This window comes from Carettochelys insculpta, chromosome 17 (assembly GCF_033958435.1).
Source record: "Carettochelys insculpta isolate YL-2023 chromosome 17, ASM3395843v1, whole genome shotgun sequence".
NCBI classification, from domain to species: Eukaryota; Metazoa; Chordata; order Testudines; family Carettochelyidae; genus Carettochelys; species Carettochelys insculpta.
Genome location: NC_134153.1, coordinates 26,804,432 through 26,824,091, shown reverse-complemented (window position 1 = coordinate 26,824,091; position 19,660 = coordinate 26,804,432). Strand labels below are relative to the sequence as shown.

General features: G+C 41.6%; 1 protein-coding gene across 1 annotated transcript in view; it reads left to right on the top strand.

Annotated features, from left to right (window-relative positions):
- The window catches only part of PTPRT (protein tyrosine phosphatase receptor type T), a 700,719-nt gene that overhangs the window by 559,616 nt on the left and 121,443 nt on the right, over nt 1–19,660 (top strand). The window contains exon 13 of the mRNA XM_075011494.1: nt 3,035–3,071. Within this exon, the coding sequence (XP_074867595.1) occupies nt 3,035–3,071 (37 nt within the window). The remainder of the gene's footprint in view (nt 1–3,034; nt 3,072–19,660) is intronic.

Genomic DNA, 19,660 nt, shown 5'->3' with positions numbered 1-19,660 from the left:
GTCTCAGTGAGGAGGTCTGGGTTGTTATTAGGAAAAATTATGTCACTAGGAGGGTGGTGAAGCACTGGAATGTGTTGCCCAGAGAGGTGGTAGGATCTCCATCCTTAAACGTTTCTAAGCCCTGGCTGGAATGGTTTAGTTGTATTTGGTCCTGCTTTGTGTAGGGGATTGGACTGGATGGCCACCTGAAGTCTCTTCCAGCCCTAGTTTTCTATGATTCTGTGAGCCCTCAGAAAGCACAAATCTTTCCCATGCTGAGCACACAAGCTGCACTATGCCACAGACTGTTTCATGGGGAGATATTATGCCCATGGGTGAATTGTCACTTTTCTTACTCTGCAGCGCATGAGAGCTGTGGTTGTCCCTTGTCTTCACGTGGAGTATATACTGATGTGAAGACCCTTTGCCACTATGGGCATGCACCTATGCTAGGACCAAGGATGGTTGGTCCCACGCTTTGCTGTAAGAAAGTGCCATTTGAATCAAGTTACTCTATGAAAAATGTGTGTATTGTTGCAGTAAGAGGGAACGAGATATTCAACAATCCAATGTCATACTGTCACTTCCAAAATACAGGACATACATATTAATACAGCCTTGTTACATATGGTAATTTAGGTAATATTCATTACACTTGAGACATGTACAAGATTGTTTAAAGACATAAGTGCTCAGAAAACCCTGAGTGCCTGACACAGTCACACTTTAGACCGCAGCCGCTTGGTATGATATGTAAAGCAGTCATGCTGTGGAAGCATAGCCTGCCAGTAATGATTGTAGTGTAGAGCGAGGTATTTGGAATACTTGTGGAGGTATGTGTTCAGTGGCCATGGGCTAAAAAGATGGTTTTGCTTTGGCTTTAGACAAACAAAACACAAAACTACGGTTAGTTCAGGTCTGGGCTCTTTGGCTTCCCTCCTCGCCCAAAAAAAAATCAGAACCTGAGAGGAATTAGGTGAAAGGCTTGGCCGTTTTCTCTGCTTTGTACTGAGTGACCTAGGATGCTTTGGATTTTGAGTCAATCTGTCTGATAGAGCTGATCATTTTGTGTGCTGTTTGTTTCGCATGCACATCAGATATTTCCATGTAAAAATAGGCAGTTAGGTGTGTCGATAGCCATATGTATAAACTTCCAGTTTTCAGCAAGTGTTACATCTTTCTCATGCCAATGTTGAGCATGAGCACTATCATTACTTGCTGCTTCCACCTGCTCTGTAGTGATGTTTGACTGTTCCAGTTTTCCTTCTAAAAGTTTTTCTTGGGCTGATTTCCTCACTCCAGTTGGTTTTCACTTGAGAGCTACATGTGAGGGTCTCTTTGTTGGCATCCAGAGCCCATGCCCCAGATACCTCAAGCATTTCTTTCTCTCTCCAATGGAAACAAGCTGTTGGTATTAGCATTGAGGAGTATTCCATTCAGTGTTTGTCTTTTTCTCAGTAAGATGCCCTGTCTCGTGGCTTATCCAGCTCTTGCTCTGTTTATGTTGATACCCATCTACCAGTGCTGCAACTTGAATCTTATTGTCTCAGAGCACTGCCCATTTTTTTTCAGGTTTCACTGGCATGATGCCTCAGCTTTGTGCCTTAGTTCAAGATGGAATTTCTCACAGTAGTCTTTTATTTTCCTCACTGTGCTGCTGATTTTCTGGGCCGCTTGCTGTTTAAAGTTGTCCAGTCTTTCTCTTCATTTCATTTTGGTAATGCATAGAGTCTAGTCGCTGCTGACATCTGCTGCACGCTAAGCCTTTGCATCTTGGAGAGGTGACCTTCCCCTTGAGCTGAGGCAGATGTAATCACTCTCTTTTTCTTTATTTTTACCTTTGGCCATCTGGTGAATTTCATGGTTTTTATGTATTTTTTTTATGAAAGAACAGAGTGCTTACCAGAGCTAGATTGGACACAGAACACAATTTAATGACTTCTAACTGGAACTTACCTGTCACTCTTTTCCTGCTGTAGTTATCACATTCTTTGTTGGTGTTAAAATCCCCCATCACAAGGAATAAATCCTGTTTTAGTATTCTGACAAACACATTTTGTAGGCAGTTATAGAACCTACCTTTAGCCTAATCACTGTGTTCCTGTGTCGGTATATTTGACTATATGACTGACATTGCTGGGGCTCTGGTTTGTAATGTGATGCATATAGTGGTAGGTTAGTAGGTTTTCGGTTCATAGGTGTTTTTCCTCATAAAATCTGTAACAGTGAGCAGTGTTCCCTCTGAGTGCATGTTGTCACTATGGCTTGACTAGATAAGATGTTTCTTCTCTTGCTTGAAGTGGTTCTTATCCCTATCTGTCAGTCTGCTGTGACTGGTGCCCAAGATTTCAAATCCAAAAGTTGACCATCTCCCTCATGATCTTCCAGGTCCATGCAATCTGAAACATTGGTCTCATATTTCCATACTGACTTTGAAATGTTTTCTTACTGCCAGCATCAAGCTTTTTAGGGTCTTGGTTTCCAGAGACTGGTCTTCAGTAGGAAACTTCATGCAACATGTGGAGTTGGCAGTATTCTCTGCTGAGCAGCCATTTTTACCACAATGGTAGCCTGGTTCCACTTCTGTTATGAAAATGAGACAGGGTTTATTGTGTGTCTTATAAGGCTATGTGCTTGCTCAGTCCTCTCCATTGTACTTGGCTCAGAACCTGCAGCTGTATCTAAGTGCAACATGCAGGGTTAATTGTAACAATGGTTCTTGAAAATTAGATGTATAATTGCATGTACTTTTGTGTGTGACTATAGGCTTCTCTGCCTGCAGTCAGATTAGGTTGTTAAATAGGTAAAGCCCATTCGTCAATCAACCCATTATATTTCCTCACACAAACAGCTAAGAAAAAATTATAGATGTATTACTCCCGTTAACTGCCTAACTGCTACTTAGTGGAACAACTCGTCACAAGTTGATTAATACAAAGTGTTCAATAGAAGAGGAAGAAGCTGCAAAAATTTTCAGAGGAAAAGGCTGTTTTACTTTAGTATTTTATTTAAAAAGTTTAAAGCACCCTGACACTCTCCTATATTTTGTTTTCAGGAGACTAAAATCAACTGTGTCCGACTAGCAACAAAAGGTACGTGAGATTCTTCCTTCTGGTTGTAAGCTTAATGCTGGTATGGTCAAAGTGCAATGGTGACACAAGCTGATTACAGTTACCACTCAAATAGTGGGGCTCACATAAAGTGGATGTGGATTGTCCAGGCAAAAAAGCCAATTTCCAAAAACACCTTTCTGGATATGAGGTCTGACTGCGTTCGCCTCCTAAAACAGCAGTATAGCTGGAACAGCACAGGCACTGACTTTGGCGAGCTGTGTGAATGCAAGTGTCCCTAGTATGTACTTAGGTGGATAGGCCAGTTGCCACTGGGGTGCCATGACTGCACTGCTGGTGTTAGAGCTAGCAAGTGTAAATCTACCTAAGCTAGAGTATACGCCTCTCAGCTCTTTGTTAGACATATCTATGGAGTCACTTGGCAGGGATGATTACTCTGCTGGAAAAGGTGCCAATAAAGAAAAGTGTTTATAATAAAAGAAGAAGAGTCACTGGAAAAAGATTTATTCAGTGCACATAAACCCTTAATGGGAGTTCTATGGGGACGGCAAGTTGCTAGCCATGAGCTGTCCCACAAGTGTTTTTTGCATCTTCAGAACTGTAGGCAAGATATTGCTCTCAATTATACTATTACAATCTGAAATAACTCCACCAGTGCCAGTGGGCTTACTCCTGATTTAAATCAGTGAAATTAGCAGCAGCATTTGACCATCTTTTTCCATTGCATTGTCCTTTTCTTCTTGGTACTTTTCCTTGGAACAGGGACAGAAATCTCTGCTGATTCCTAATTCCTCTGCTGATTTATTGCCTGTAGTTACTTCCTGCGCTCACTTGGGAGCTGTGAGGTATCATGGAAACATATAGCAAAATCTGACAGCTGTGTGGTAGCAGAAAAAAAAGCACACTGCCACATGGGAAGAGGCCACCCACCACATCTAAAACCATGTGCAGTTCTTTGGGGATATCTGATTATTGGGTAACCCTTCCTTCCCTTTGCAATTCCTAGTAATGAAAGTGCTGGAATTCCACCAGCTAAGCCCGGCAACATCTGGTGTGGTAAATAGCTTGTGTCACCCTTGTAAAGCCAAAAAGGATGGGTCATTCCCCCCTCCTTCTCTTGTGGCTCTATTGCTGTGTAATGTCTCCTCAGTCTTCTTGTTGTTTTCCTCTTTAAAGGTTCCTCATCCCAGCTATGACGTTAATTCCTATCTCTGGGTTCCAATCATTGTGTGTGTCTTAAAATCTCCTTCCCTTCCCCATCACTTTACCTGAACCTTGAGTTACTTGTCCATTTCAGATACATTCTCTTGGCTTTCTGCTGGTAGGAGGAGGTTTGGATGTGAGAAGGAAATAGGGACAAATGAAAGAAGTTTGGCAGACCAAGAAGCTACACATACTTTTGCCCAAAACTTTGACCAGCGTCTTCTGAGGTTTAGAAAAGTTTGGGTAATTTTATATTCCAAAAGCCTTAATTTAATTCTTTTACTTCTGAAGTTCCTAGTTCTGGGACTGGGTGTGGGAGTGCTGCATTACTGTGCTTGTGGTCCAGCCAAACATGAGGAGTACCACATATCTTGCAAGGAAGCAAGAAATCCTGTTCTTGAACTTCTGGTTTGGATGGTCTGTTTATGTTGGGATAGTTTGCAGTGGGTTTAAATAAGCATTAGAACTTGAAGATAATTTTCCAAATGTATCTTTTCTGATTAGCCGGTGGAGCTATTAAAAGAGCCACCAGCTTACCTGTATTCTATCATTCTTGTATGATTCTCATCCTTTTAGGATGAGAACTCTCAGATGATCTATACTAGCAGTAGACATAATAGGGATGAGTAGAGCAGCACAAGACACTTAGGCTACATCTACACTACAGAGTTTTGTTGACAAAATTCATGGAGCATCTACACACATAGGCTGCGTCTACACAAGCCCCTTCCTTTCGGAAGAGGCATGTTAATGAGCGGATTCAAAAGATGCTAAGGAGGTGCTTCCATGAATATGCAGCGCCTCATTAGCATAATTGCAGCCACGGCAATTTGAAAGTGCAGCTTTCGAATCACGCACCACCCGTGGAGACAGGAACCTTCAGAAAGGACCCCCAAGTTTTTGAAAGCCCCTTCTTCCTATCTGGTGCTAGGAAGAAAGGGCTTTCAAAAACTGAGGGGTCCTTTTAAAAGGTCCCCATCTCCATGGGCGGCATGCGATTCGAAAGCCACACTTTCAAATTTCCAGGGCTGCCATTATGCTAATGAGGTGCTGCATATTCATGGAAGAGCCTCATTAGCGTCTTTCGAACCTGCTCATTTACATGCCCCTTCTGAAAGGAAGGGGCTTGTGTAGACACAGAGATAATGTGTTTTGTCAACACTGTCGACAAAACTCAACACTGTCACCAACAGCATTCGGCTTCTCCACCATGAGGAATAATGCCTTTGTCAACAGTTTCTGTCAACAAAAAAGCCATTTAGATGCTCCGTGGGGCCCTCTGTTGACAGACCAGGCTTCCAGGTCACCAGGCAGCCCTGCCTGCTGTGCTTCCAGTTAGCCGTTCTGTCAACAGAAAGGATATTTTTTTTGATCCGCTTTGCTATCTGGCCGCAATCTGTCGACAGAAGTTTTGTCAGAAGATATCTTCCGACAGTAACGTCTGTCAACAGTTTGCTCTAGTGTAGACATAGCTTTAGTGTCTTTGTCTCATGGTAATCACCATTCTGAACATTGTTGTTGGTTGGCATGAATGGAAAAAAGCAGGAGTTTATGAAAATAATGTGTAGAGGAAGCGCTCGCATTCTCACTCGTGTGTGCATATACCTTCGCTCTCACTGAGCATTACTTTTAATGTACAGGCAATTGTATTGTGTCTTCATATCTTGAGTGTTGAAGTTTGTTTGTTGTTTTTTGTGTTTTTGTTTGCTTGGTTTCTGTTTTGGGGTTTTTTTTGTTGCTGTTGTTTTGCTTTTCTTTTTTGTTCATGTAGTTTTCCATATGTGCTTTTTTTCTTTTTATTTTGGGGCAATCATGAAATGCAGCTGTACATGTTTTGAATGTTTGTTCATGAACTAGGGCAATGGAGTAAATACAGGAAACCTGTGGGGTAACTCTATGCCGTATGACTTTTGCAACATCCAAAAATATAATGTTAACTAGAACACTCAGGGATAAGGCATAAGTGGATTAGTGTGCCCATTGATAGAACATCTGTTCATGTCTACAATGGCACCCCTGCTGAGAGTAGAAGAAAAAGGAGATTGGAAAATGCAAGAAGTTGAACATATAGCAAAAGATACCCTGTGTATGCTTTAAAATCTCTCTGTGCTTTATGGTACTCAAACACCATGAGGCTATTTCTCCTCCTGGTACTAACTCTTTACAAGTCAATAGAGCCATGTTACTGTACAGATAGTTGTAAGAAGGGAGTGACACCCCATGCTTATAAATATGTTGCACATCTCTGCTAATAGAGCAATAGCCAAGTTAATTTGTGTAACCATAATTACCTTGTAACTATGGTAAAAACAAAATCTCTTTGAACAGCATACGCTGGGTAAGAGGGAGCCATTCTCTCTTGAGCATTAGTAGCAAATGTGTCACTAAGGTGTGGCTACAGTGTTTTTATAGGAGGTACTGTTGGGGCAGAAAGAAGAATAAAGCTTTCAGATTCCCAGCTGGCCTGACAGCGTTAGCAATTGGAAAGTCGACTTTTGACATGTGCCACAGAGTGACCACATTTCATTTGGGAACTGGTGAGAGAATAAATGTGCTCTTTTATAGTCTCCCTCTTTAGCCTGTGGGCCTGATCTTTCTTACATACATTTTACCCCAGAGACATTTCATCAGCTACAGTTGAGTTACTCCTGATTTCCACTGGTGAAAGTGAGGTTAGAATCAAGACCATTAGCTGTGCTTAAGTCTGGCAGATATTCTCTTAAACTCTCATTAACATGGGTAGTAAACTCCAATGTGAGAATAATTAAGCAATAAGACTTGACAGGTAGTGTGTTAGTGGGAGATTATGGCACATTATAGCCGTGAGGCACCAGACAAAAAGATGAGTAACTTTAATTGCTTAGGAAGTTCAACAAACCATTCCATTGTCATTGTTCCATCAGGACTGGGGAGGGCGTTAGCTTTTAATATCAAATCTTTCAGAAAATTAGAAACCCCTTTTTAAACTGTTTGTTTGCTAAATAAGCAGTGGAAGTTAAGTCACAGTGAAGTCTCATTTTATCAGTGTACTTATATCAGAATTTTCCAGATCTGAAGAAGTGGGTCTGCCCCATGAAAGCTCATCACCTAATCATTTATTTTGACAGTCTTTTAAATGCTACAGGACTGCTTTTTGTTTCATGGACGTTCTTTACAGCAGAGGAGTTTTCCCTAATCCTATTATGTCATCATTGAAATCTCTAGTTTGGCCCTTCAGTTTCATTTCAACAAAGCTCTGTTCAGGTATTCATTACGAAGGAAGGAATTACCTGCAGCACTAGCTACTATAGCGCAAAGCCAGCTTGTGAATGGGGGCAAGGGGCAATCCCAGTCCCTCGCAGTCTCACTCACATGTTGTGTTCTGCAGCTTGCTCTTCCTCGGTGTGCACTGTGCTCCTTTTTGAGTGCAGTTGACCCCAAAAAGAAGTCCAGAACAAAGCCTGTGCACCCCTAATGTCCCAAATGCTTTTAGTGCGCTGTAAGTGGTGCATAGGTTTTATGCTATTTACTGCTTTGGGAAAAACAAGCAGTCCTATTGTACCTTAAAGACTAATATCAGAAGAAGCTGATCTGACCCACAAAAGCTTATTACCTAACAAATAAAATTATTAGTCATTAAGGTGCTACAGGACGTCGTCTTTTTTGTGAAACGACAGAATAACCCAGCGACCCCTCTGAGAGTGTTTTGGGATTAGTTCCACCCATTAGTGCTGTCAGCAGCACATTCTCCAAGGTACAACCAGTGGAATTCTAGGGTGGATTGCAGAATTTCTAGAGTGCATCTACCACTACACACACTCTTACTCGCAGCACTGTCTGGGGCAAGATAGGGCCCATCAAAATAAGTAGCGGGAAAGAGGGGAGGTTAGACTCTCACTGGGCGTTACTGTCAGCCTTTGCAGGGATACTGGTGATCCATCAGAAAGCTTGGTGTGTTTGTCTCGTCTCCTGCAGCCATTTCATAATTCACTAATATGTTTTAGATTATTAATTAATACCATTACCCTTATGTATGTATCTATCTATTTAAATTGTTGTGCAAAAGAGAGAAAGAGAGAGAGAGACAGCGAGCATTATAAAAGTATTAGTCGCCTTGGATGATGATTATTAGCATTTAAAAATAAGCTTGAAATTAAACCCCAATTTACCAGCTCTCTGCCACACAGTTTTAATTCACATAGTTTACTTTTTCACTTTGCCACTTATTTTCCTTGATGACATTCATTTTATGTTATTATATTTTAATCTGATCTATTCTTTTGGAATTAACCGATCTCCCTCCCCCTTGGCCTCCAGTGCATATTTTCTTCTTTGAGGATGTAATTACCTCTGTATTTTCAGAACGTAATACATATATTTCAAGAAGTGATTGAAACCAAGGCAAAGGGCTCATTAATGGTTCCTTATCCCTTCATATTGATTTCTATTGAATGTGAGTTCCTGCAAATTAAAAAATGCAATTTTAATCATTAAGTGGTACATTTTTATTTTTGTTTTCCTTTTTTTTCTTGTGCATGCTGCCTGGGAACTGTTTTCCTTGTTCTTAGCAGTACTAGGCAGGCAACAGGTGACCACACGAACCCCACCCAGCTTCTTGAGCACAGGTGATTATCAGTTCAGGACAAGGAACGTCATTAAAAACTTCCGGGGGTTGAGCAGCTTCTTGAGAGTCGTTTCTTATTTTGTGTGCATGGGAAGCCAATTTTGAAGTTGTTTTATCGTTTAAAGGAGGGTTTTGTCTTACCTGCCATTGTTTTGCATGCAGGGTGAAAATTATCACAATGCAGGGGGACAGTAGAAGGCCAAAGCGACACTTACCCTCAAAATAGCGTTCAATGAAGCGGTGTGTTGACTTCTTTTTGGTCCTCTCCAGCTGGTGAATTTCACCCTACATATGTGTGGAGATGTTCTGGCACTGCTGTAGTGCACTCAAAATGACCATGATGATTCCTGGTGTTGGGTTAATGTACTTGCTTTTTATTTTGGAGACCTAGGTTCCGTTACTAGGTAATGGTCAAGAAAAAAGCAAACATCAGATTCTGCAAGGTCTGTGCCTAACTTCTGTTGAAATTGGTGGGATTTTCACACCGTAGAGCACTGCAGAATTGAACTCGTAATCTTCTGTTCTTAAACTAGCTCATATCACAAAAATCAGCACAGTCACAGGAGCAGCTTAGGACTTGGCATGGGTTTAGCAACCTAACTCCGAATGCTTTTTCAGAGCTGTGTGCAATCAGTGTGTAGACTCATGCCTGTCCTGGTGTCAGGTGTTATCAGGAGTGGGGCTTGTTCTGACTGGCTGGTTATTTGTTAGTTTGCTTCTTGCACCCAGCAACATTTATTTTTACCCTGCAAGTTTAAATGTGGAAAAAGAAAGCCAGTTTCCTTCAACTGAACTTAAATGGTGTGGGATGTAATGTGTTGGGATGTGACACAGAATTGTTGTGTGCAATATAATGGGGGTGGGACGGGAATTCTTCTTCCATCTGGAGTTGAATGAAATCCTTGTAGAGATGTGTGTTCCACCCTCAGTGCTGGAAGCTCATTTTCACTTGGGCCTCATTCCTCTTCCCAATTTAATATTTACTGTACAAGATGTCAGCACTGGGAGATTGAACAGATAAGGCACCAGGCTTGATACCTGGATGCCGCCCAGGCTCAGAAACATCAAGTCCAGAGTGAGGCTCTTTGGTCCCTTTTCTAGTGCATCATCAACCAAAGGGAATTTTGTCATTGAATAGAGGGAACTGCCTGAGAAAAATGAGTGTGCATCAGTTGGGACAGCTCAGAAATAAATGTGACAAATGAAAGCTGGTGGAAGGAAATATTTGTTACAAAAATAATACCATTAAAATTGGCAATAGAACATCAGAGGAAAAAATCCTACTCCCCACATAATCTTGTTTCATGAGAAAACTGTTCCTCTAATAGGTCTTGTTCCTTCAACTTCATTTAAGAGAGTTCCATTGTTTTCTTTAATATATTCTGGTTTGGTAGACTGATAATCTATTCTTTAAACAAATCTAATCATGTGTCAAGACTGTTTGTTATTGCATTTTGTCTTTTGATGCAGTTGAATGTTATTCTTTTGACAGGTTTATTCCATTCTGTGCTATTTATTTCAAAAAGCTTCATTGTATTGTCTAGGTTAGATATATGCAAATGCCTTTCCTCAGCATGTCTCTCCCTTCCAAAAGTTATTATAAGTGTAGGTTCCTGTAGCACCACAATTAAATGTGAAAAAAGTAATACTTGTGTCACTTTTTCTGAACCATATTCCCTGCTGGGAAAACAAATCAAGCCTCCTAGTATTCTGATACCCTTCCGGCTGGGGAACATCCTATTTTTCCTCAAATTTGATAGCTTGATATAATGATGTGGATTTAAAAGGTGTAGTGTCCAGACTCAGTGAGACAATGCACTAAACTTTATTTGTTTGAGAACTCACTTCAGAAGTGGATTAGGCCAGACATGGAATGAATTAACTACCTCAGCCCGGTTTCTAGAAGACACCAATCTGCCCAGCCACTCACACATAGTCCAGCACTGCTGCTTCATGTGGTCGTTGGTCTCTAATCAACAGAGACTCCAAACTGATACATCAGCAACAACGTTGAAGTCAGGACTAAAATGAATTAATAGAGTTGTGTAGAGGACCCTCTTTTTCAGCTCTATGTCACAATCCCATCCTGGGACAGTGTTGTGACTCCATGGCAGGCATTCATTGCACCATTTGCCCCCTGGAGTAATTCCACAGAAGAAAAGAGAAGGAAGCTGAGAGAGTCAGCACGTTACAACTGGGTATCGTCATGGAAGTTGAAATCTCCCAAAAAGAAAGTTAGCAGGATGAGTAAGGAAAAAAGATGAGAGAGTCAGGCATCAAAGGCAGAGAGGAAAGTGCAAGCAGAACCAGAGAACAGTATGCAGCAGGCACTGGATGACTGCTATGTGGAGAAAACCATATTGCTGGTTCTTCAAAAGAAGAAGTGAGGGCTTGGAAAGGAGAGGAGCAATACTGGGGCCCTCTGCAGCCTCCTGCTGTTGGCATGGGAGATGTAATGGAAGCCAAAGACAGAGCAGCTGCAGACGAAGAGCATCAGGCAGATGATCTGTGAACAGTGGTGATAGTGGTGTCATGTGTTCATAATTTACATATTGTGCCATCAACGCATGGGGTCATCAATATTCGTTGGCCTTTTTCCTATAGATAAAATTCTTCGGTAGTTGTGCCTGAATTTCTATTGCTCCTCTACCCTGAATTGCTCATAAAGGTTATCATGAATATATTATCATTGTCAATGTCCTGAAATAGAGCTTACAGAGGCAAGACAAACCCAAGGTTGTTATTAATACATTATGCCTCTGTTTCCTTAAATAGATTTCTCAACTAGCCTCTGTTCAGAAACAGATTATTATTAATGCATTAGGGTTCTCAGTTTCCTTCAGGGACACTTTCTAAAAAAAGCCATAATGGCAGTATAATGACTGTTACAAGAGAGCCAGGTGTGGAGTGGGCCATTTCCTAATACCAGAAGTGAATTAAAACCTCCAGACCAGTAGTGTCTGAATGTATGACTTGAAAGGTCTGGAAATCCTTCACACTATCATAGAGCCCATTCTGCCTAATCAATACAGCCTATATGGTAGGAATAGACAGACTCCCTAATGAAGTTCATACTATGAACTATGTGTTGCCCCTCATGCAACCCATGCTATGCATCATGCCTTCTGATGCTCCTCTTTCAGTGGGTTGTGATTGGTTCACAACGTGGCTCTAGCCCCCACATGTAACCTGTAAGCCCTTCAAATGGTCAGATTGAAAGTTAGCCTTGTTTCACTGATGTGCCTCCTGCCTTTATAAATATTTTGTAATTTCCTCTGCTAAGATGGTCAGTGGGAGTTTTGATAATACAGGTTGTACGGAGTAAAAGCAGGGGCTTAAAGAGGGCTAATTTTCATTAAGACGTCAATCTGTCAGCTCTGAAATCACAGCTCCTGCGTGTAAGGCAAAGGAAAAAAAGAAAACAGTTGTCCGATCAAAATCTTCATTGAGCCTAATATGATGATAAATCTGTGAAAGTGTGCCCCACCAGTTGTAATTTTAGGGCTCGACATTAATGCTCAGTTATGAAAGCAGAGCATACTAACCAAAGCCCGTGTCAGTGCAATGCAGAATTGTGCTGCATTCACAAATATGGGTTCTTACAGATTTTAGTTTAGTACAAACATTTTATGGGTGCATGCATTTAGTCTTGTATTTAAATGTGAGTGCAGTTCAATACTCTATATTCCCAGTTCCATATGGTCCTAGCTTTATACTTACATATATATAGAGAGAGAGATAGATATAGATATAGATATATAGAGATATAAATAAATTGTATTTATTCAGAAAATTCCATGTAGATGCTAGATTGTGTGTTGTAATGGCATACTGCAGTCTCATCAGTTTACAGTAACAACTGGGAGAGCCACCACGAATTATTGAATTTTGTGAATTAAGAAATATGTGCTGCATTCTGATGCCGGCTCATGTTGAGCACTAACTTACAGGAAATGGATGAGAATGCTCGAAGAGTACAGTACTGCTGAGTGGCTGAAATTCACCTCTGTGCCAGTGGGCCAACACAAGGCGTGTAATTAAGCCTCACTTAATAGCTATTTAGAAGGCTTAAATAGACTTAAACGATCCACAGGACTGTGCTGTTCTCACTACAGGGCTGGATTCCATGCAGTATTTATAAGGGTATCAAAATCTGGCCCTTATAGGTGAACAAAGAACAAAAAGCCAAATATGAGACATCCTAAATAGACTGGCTGTTAGACAGTCCTAATTAGTTCTTGAGTAGGTGAGGTTTGGTGGACTGTTCCACTAAAATAAAATAAAATTAAAATAAAATAAAATAAAACCCCCTGTCCCTCGATCCTCCCTGAAAGGTGTGTGCTCTTTTATCCAATAATACAGAGAGAAGGTAGGGAGAAGTGAAAATACATATCTTACCTTTTACTTTGAATATGTATACCTGGCTTCCGCTATTACTTTGAAAATAGCTGCTCTTCTTCAGTTCTCATTTGGAAATAAGGATATTATTTACTTACTTCGTGGGTGGTAGCAAAGGTTAATTGGTTGCTATTTGTATAACATACAATGTGTTTTATTATGATAACTATATAATGGTTTCTGATCCACACCACTCAAAAGCTTGACACTCTCTCTAACGTACAAAGAAAAATGATAGAAAAGGATAGTTTAAGTTTCTACATAATAGTCCTGATGTAGGCTGTGCTATTTTGGATCCATGATATCAAAGGCACAGATAAAGTTCCTTGAGAGAGATGGAGCATAAGCAGGCTTGACTATTTGAAAAGTCCCCTCCTTTTATTTACCAACATGTTCACACAAATTAAGACCTCTTTGTAAATTTGGCCTTGTAGCTGTGTGGCCTTCTCCTTATAATTTGCAACTAACCTATGAATCCCTCCACATAAGGAAGGAGCCATAGTGGGAAAATGCTTTCACTGTATTAACTGCAGCACTGATTGAACATAAATACCCCTGGGAACCTGTAAGAGGGTCACAACTACTGGTGATTCATCTGTCTAAGTGAACACTAACCTTTTCAATCCTTGGGCCTAAAGTTCTGCTGCTACCAGAAATTAACTCTTTCTGATTTGATGGAATGGTAGATGAGAACAAACTGAAGAGAAGAGAAGGCTCCATGGTAGAGTTGGCTGGAACCACAAGAATCATTGATTCTCTTATTGTTTTTGTCACTATTCTTGCTCATTTTTAGTAACGCTAATCGTACCTTCTCCTTGTGTGTTTATCTCACCCACCCACTGATTCCATATGCATGCCTGATCATCCTTTCTCACTCCTCCCCCACCCCACAAGACACTACCACTCCTAGAGAGTGTTGTTGCTTTTTCTGCATTTACTGTTTGGCTGAAAGTGGTTGGCTCCTGGCACTTGGTTACACTCTCCATCCCTTTTAAATCTTTTGTTTAGATGAAATTGTAGTAATGAGTTCTTACTTATAAGGCATTAGACCTCTGGTGTTTACATTATTCAATAACTGGGGACAGAAGAGACACTACATTTTTGTCTCAAAGAGAAGGAGATGTTTTGTTTTTTAATTAGTAGTTCCAGTTCCAGAAATGACCCCTCTGGAATCTCTCTGGTTTTAATGCGTTGCTCCGTTTGGATTCTACATCATGTAAGGAAGTATCAGCATTTACTTGCCTTGCTGTAGTCCATGTACTCTAGTATATTGTTGAGGATTATATTTTTATGTTTGGAAATCATACTCTAACACAGCCAGTTAAATTCAAGCCTAGTGAAACAATGCTTATGTGTGCTTTTCTATTGATAAACAAATAGATTTCATCTATTATGTTTGACCATCTGTTTCAAGGTAGCCAGAGAAACTATTCTACCAAGGGTCTTTTATCATCTTCATTTATAACTACAGGTTGAACCTTTCTGGTCTGGCAACATCTGTGGTTCAGCATAATTTTAGTTAGCCAGATGTCCACATGTTGTGGGTTGACCAAGTTTCCAGTGGTCCCATAAAATTTGTTTACAGCCACCAGTCCTAGCTGCTTGCTGTTACTCTCGCAAACTGGTGTTCTCTGCTATTATTTAGCTCTAATTTACCCTAAATGTCTTCTAAGAGCCCAGTAAACAGTGAAAGTGTTGGTAATGCTGCTCAACAATATCAGCCTCCTGTGGTCCAGCAAATGTTCTTGTTTGGCACCAGTCAGGTCCTGAGAGTGCCAGACTAGAGAAATAAAATAAAGTTCAACCTGTATATAGATCCTTCTGAGTAATGTACATGGCCAGATATTCAGAGGTGCTAAGCAGCTGAACCTCCATTAGAGCTTTAACCATCAGGATATTAACCCATCGGATAAATTGGGAAACCCTTTTTCAAATCTTCAGAGGCTTTAGCCACTTGTTGGCCACTAGCATAATAAACAACATTTAAATTGTCAGGTGAAGTATAGCATTTTCAAGTGATTTGGGAGACCATTCTGGAAATCTTTATAAACTGCCTATAGCTCTGCTTATCAGACTAACTCATGCTAATTCCAGGCTTAGCCAAGCTGGATGGAAAAGAGAGGCGTGGGTTAAACACTATTTTTCTTTGTCCCCCTCGTCCCCCACACACAATGTTTTACTTTTTGTTTGTTTGTTTTGTAGGGCGTTCTCTGATATGTTGGTGGCAAGGGACTCTCTCAACAGAGAGAGCTCTGCAGCCTATCCGTGCAACAAGTCATTTAGCATGTTGGCTAAGAACTATTCAAGGCTCTCAGCCCAAACCTACGCCTTTTCTCTCCAGACCCCACTTGTCTGCCTCCTCCTTTTCATAAGCCCTGGCAGTCTCTTCCAAACTGTTTCCCACATCCAGAGAGATCCATTTCTCCAGTGTTGAGTATAGCCCTGTTTGCTAATAAAACAGTCCATGCACTTGAACCAGCCTTCTTTATGGCGCATCTCATTTGCTCACTTTTCTGCACTCATTGAGCAGTAGCTGCTTCTCTCTCCTTCCATGTGGTGTGGTTATTGTTAAGGGAAGAGCTTCTGATACAGGGACAACTTTCCTTTGTCTCTGTGCCTTGCTGATTTCACTCTCTCATATCAGATCTCAGCTGAAAATGTTTATTCTTCTATTAGTGATGGTCTCTATTGTACACCAGTGATCTCTGTAAGCTGAGCACTTGGGCAGCTGCTTACCGCTGATTAGTAGAATGTCCACAGTGGGCAGCATATATTTCTATTAGTGGTGCACATAAAGATGTACTCTTCCCATAGATGGAGAAAAGTAAAGAGAACACTGATGTGTGCACCTAATTTGAAAGCAGTAAAGATATGTGCCTTGTCTAACCTCATGCCTCCAGCTGGGAGAGAAAAGGGCAGGGCAGACTGACTGCCTGCCTCTCTAGTTCCTTCTCACAACTGTACACTCTGGCTCAGAACTTTTAGTGTCTGCAGCTTTGGCTTCATTTTACTAAAGGTGCAATATCTACTGTCCTTTCTCTATCTGTACCCAAGAAAGGCAGGAACTTGGTCTCCACAAACACCTTGTGAAGACTGTGAGCACCCAGTCGGACACAGACCAGGGAACCTCCACTTTACATTGGCCTGACTCGCAAGGAGTGCATCCCGTGCTGTGGAGTCAAATTCTGTTGTAGGAGAATCTACCTCCACCGACTGCCACGGCTGAGTCATGTCAGGAAGTTAGGAAGTCCTTTCGGACGCATGATACAAAGACTTACTCTAGGAAAACTTCAGAGAAACTGGACTTGGCTTCAAGCAAGACCACGGGCTCAGCCCACAAGGGCTTTGTATGTCCTAAGTCCTAAAAGCGTGACAAGAAAGCCCATGACCACAGGGCTTCATCAGTAGCAGGCAGTATTTCATTGGTACCATTACTTCTGGCTTCTCCCAAACCCCAGAAATCCATCCAAACTAATGAAGTCTGGTGACTGCCAAGTTCTGATTCCATTTTACTTGCGCGATTCAATGGCCTGGACAAGTGCAACTGCTCTCACACCAGGTAAATTGTTATCTGTTGCCCTCCCACAAGACATTTTCACTCTATTGGATCTGGAATCCCTCCTTTAATGGGCCTCTCTGTTTCCAGGGAGATAATATCACCTCTGAGAGAACTGACTGCCGGAAAGGAGCTTATTGCCCAACCCATAAACTTCTCCAGTCCAATAGTACTGATGGTACTGCCACTGGAAGTGGAATCAACGTTCTTCTCATTGGGAGCTTCTGAGGCATCTGATGAACTGTTCTTCCCTTATTCTATGTGACCCACACAGGTTTGGGACCAAGCTTCACCTCAATTTACCTGGAGCTGCTAATATTCCATCTCCTGTGGGACACTGTGATCACGATAAACACCCCTTACTGGCCATATTGGAACTGTGTGACCAATATCCCTTGAAGAGTAAATCCAGTCTTCCATGGAGATGCCTCATATGGTCAAATCTGCCCCAGGATATGACAGAGCAAGAGGAGCATTATGCTCCAGACCTGGCAGTTCTGCCAGAACTAAGAACATAAGAACATAAGAATGGCCATACTGGGTCAGACCAAAGGTCCATCCAGCCCAGCATCCCATCTGCCGACGGTGGCCAATGCCAGGTGCCCCAGAGAAGGAGAACAGAAGACAATGATCAAGTGATTTATCTCCTGCCATCCATCTCCTGCCCTTGTTATGAAGGCTAGGGCACCATACTTTATCCCTGGCTAATAGCCATTTATGGACCTAACCTGCAAAAATTTATCAAGCTCTTTTTTTAAACCCTGATAGAGTCCTGGCCTTCACAGCCTCCTCGGGCAAGGAGTTCCACAGGTTGACTGTGCGCTGTGTGAAGAAAAATTTCCTTTTATTAGTTTTGAACTAATGAACTAGCAACAGCTGTCATCTTCCCCAGATGAAGCAGTGACTTCTACATCCCTTTCCCACCCCAGTGACCTCAGGCAGTTCCAGGACTTCTCTGTAGAGTTACTAGAGAATTTCAGATTCCTCTCAAAGAGATCCAAAACTCCCAGCACAAACTTCTAAACATCCTGCCTGCTTCTGGACACAACAAAATACCTCTTCCTGTTTCTGAGGCTATACTGGAGTCAGCCAGAAGAGTTTGGCATACCCCTGCCACTTGTACTCCTACCTCCAAAGAGCTAGAGTGCTGACAAAGAAGGAATATGCCTGGATCTGCAGAGAGAAATGTCTTCTAATCACCTAGCCTTCAGTAAAGGAGAGCCAATTACCACATGCTACTAGCTAAATATGATTTTCTTGAATACACCAAATTTGCTATGTTTCCTGTCAGCCTTCCACATCAGGACAGAGCTTATTTTCAAGCTCTGATAGATGTAGGCAAAGTGATAATGAGGACCAACCTTCAGTCTGGAGCTGACGCTGTTGATACCATTTCTGAAGTTATGGCTATTGTCATTGTAAAGCAAAAGGAGTCATGGTTCCATGTGTCAGGATTCCCTGGAGAGGTCTGGAATATTGTTAAAAGAATTGAACCTGTTCCAGCAAAAGACACACAAGTCTCTCCAGATCCTGAAGGATTCAAAGCTACTCTCTGCTTGTTGGATATACACCCACACTGGATATATATGCACACCAGCTGTAAGAGAAGTTTCACCACCCATTTGACAAATCTGTGCCTCAATAGTTTTCCTATCAGAGGCCCTATGAACCACCACACAAGAGATGCAGGATTCAAAAGCCTTGCTTCCATATGTCCTCTGCAACAAGCATAGCATCTCAGTCACAGCCCCTGCTGTATGTGGTGTTTTCCTGGGAGCTCAAGGGCCACAGAACACCAAACCAAACACCTCCCACACCACCCCCACCATTTCAAAAGGTCATCTAGCACTCTTTCAACACCTGGAGTGCCATAACAGTGGGCAAGTGGGTGCTAACATCATCCAGTCTGGTGTGCAATAGAGTTTGCATCCCTCCCTTCCCCACCATCTTCCTTTGGTACACCTCCCTTGTGGTATACTCTCACAAGAGTATTCTCAAACTCTTTACTTCAGCTCCCCTTCTCAATACCACAGTGGTATTTCACTTGGCATACTTCATCTTACCCCAGAAAAGGGAGTTTGGAGACCAATGCTTGACTTCTGCCATCTCAACCATTTCATTTACAAACTCAGATTTAGTATAGTCCTGTTGGTAGTGATAATTCCATCTTTAGAAAGGATCATGTGGTTCACAGCTCTTGATATGAAGGATTCCTACTTCAGTGTTGTTATTCATCTAACCCTCAGACACTTCTGTAGATTCATGGTAAAATTCAATCATTTTCAGTACAGAATATTCTCCTTCAAAATAGCAATGACCCTCGAAGTCTTTACCAAGGTATTCTTAGCAGTAGCGGCCCACATCAGATGTCATAGTCTCTTTTTTCTTTCTCTACCTTGATTACTTGCTTCTTGTTGCCAGATTCCACTAGGAAGTATGTGTGTTGACTTCCATGATGCTACACCTCCTCTCTTCCCTGTCAGTCAGAGTAAATATTGAAAAATTCTCACCACCACACAATCTCTGAACTGTATCAGAAGAAACCTTAAATTCTGTCATTGCGAGAGTATACTAGCCCAAGGATCGCTTCCAGACCATGAACTATATTATAGATCATGTCACAAAGCAACCTCCTGTACAGTCAAGGCATATCTGTCTCCTCTAGGTCATATGTCTTTTTGAGCTTTCTCCACTCAGTTTTCAAGATTCTACCTTCATTGCCTTAAACATGGGCTGTAGTGGGTGTACTCCCTATGCTGTTGTTACACAAATTTCACAGTGACCGTTCCCACTGCGGTGTTGTCTTCCCAGTTTTGTGTGACAATCCTCATCAGGTATATGTGGGCATAC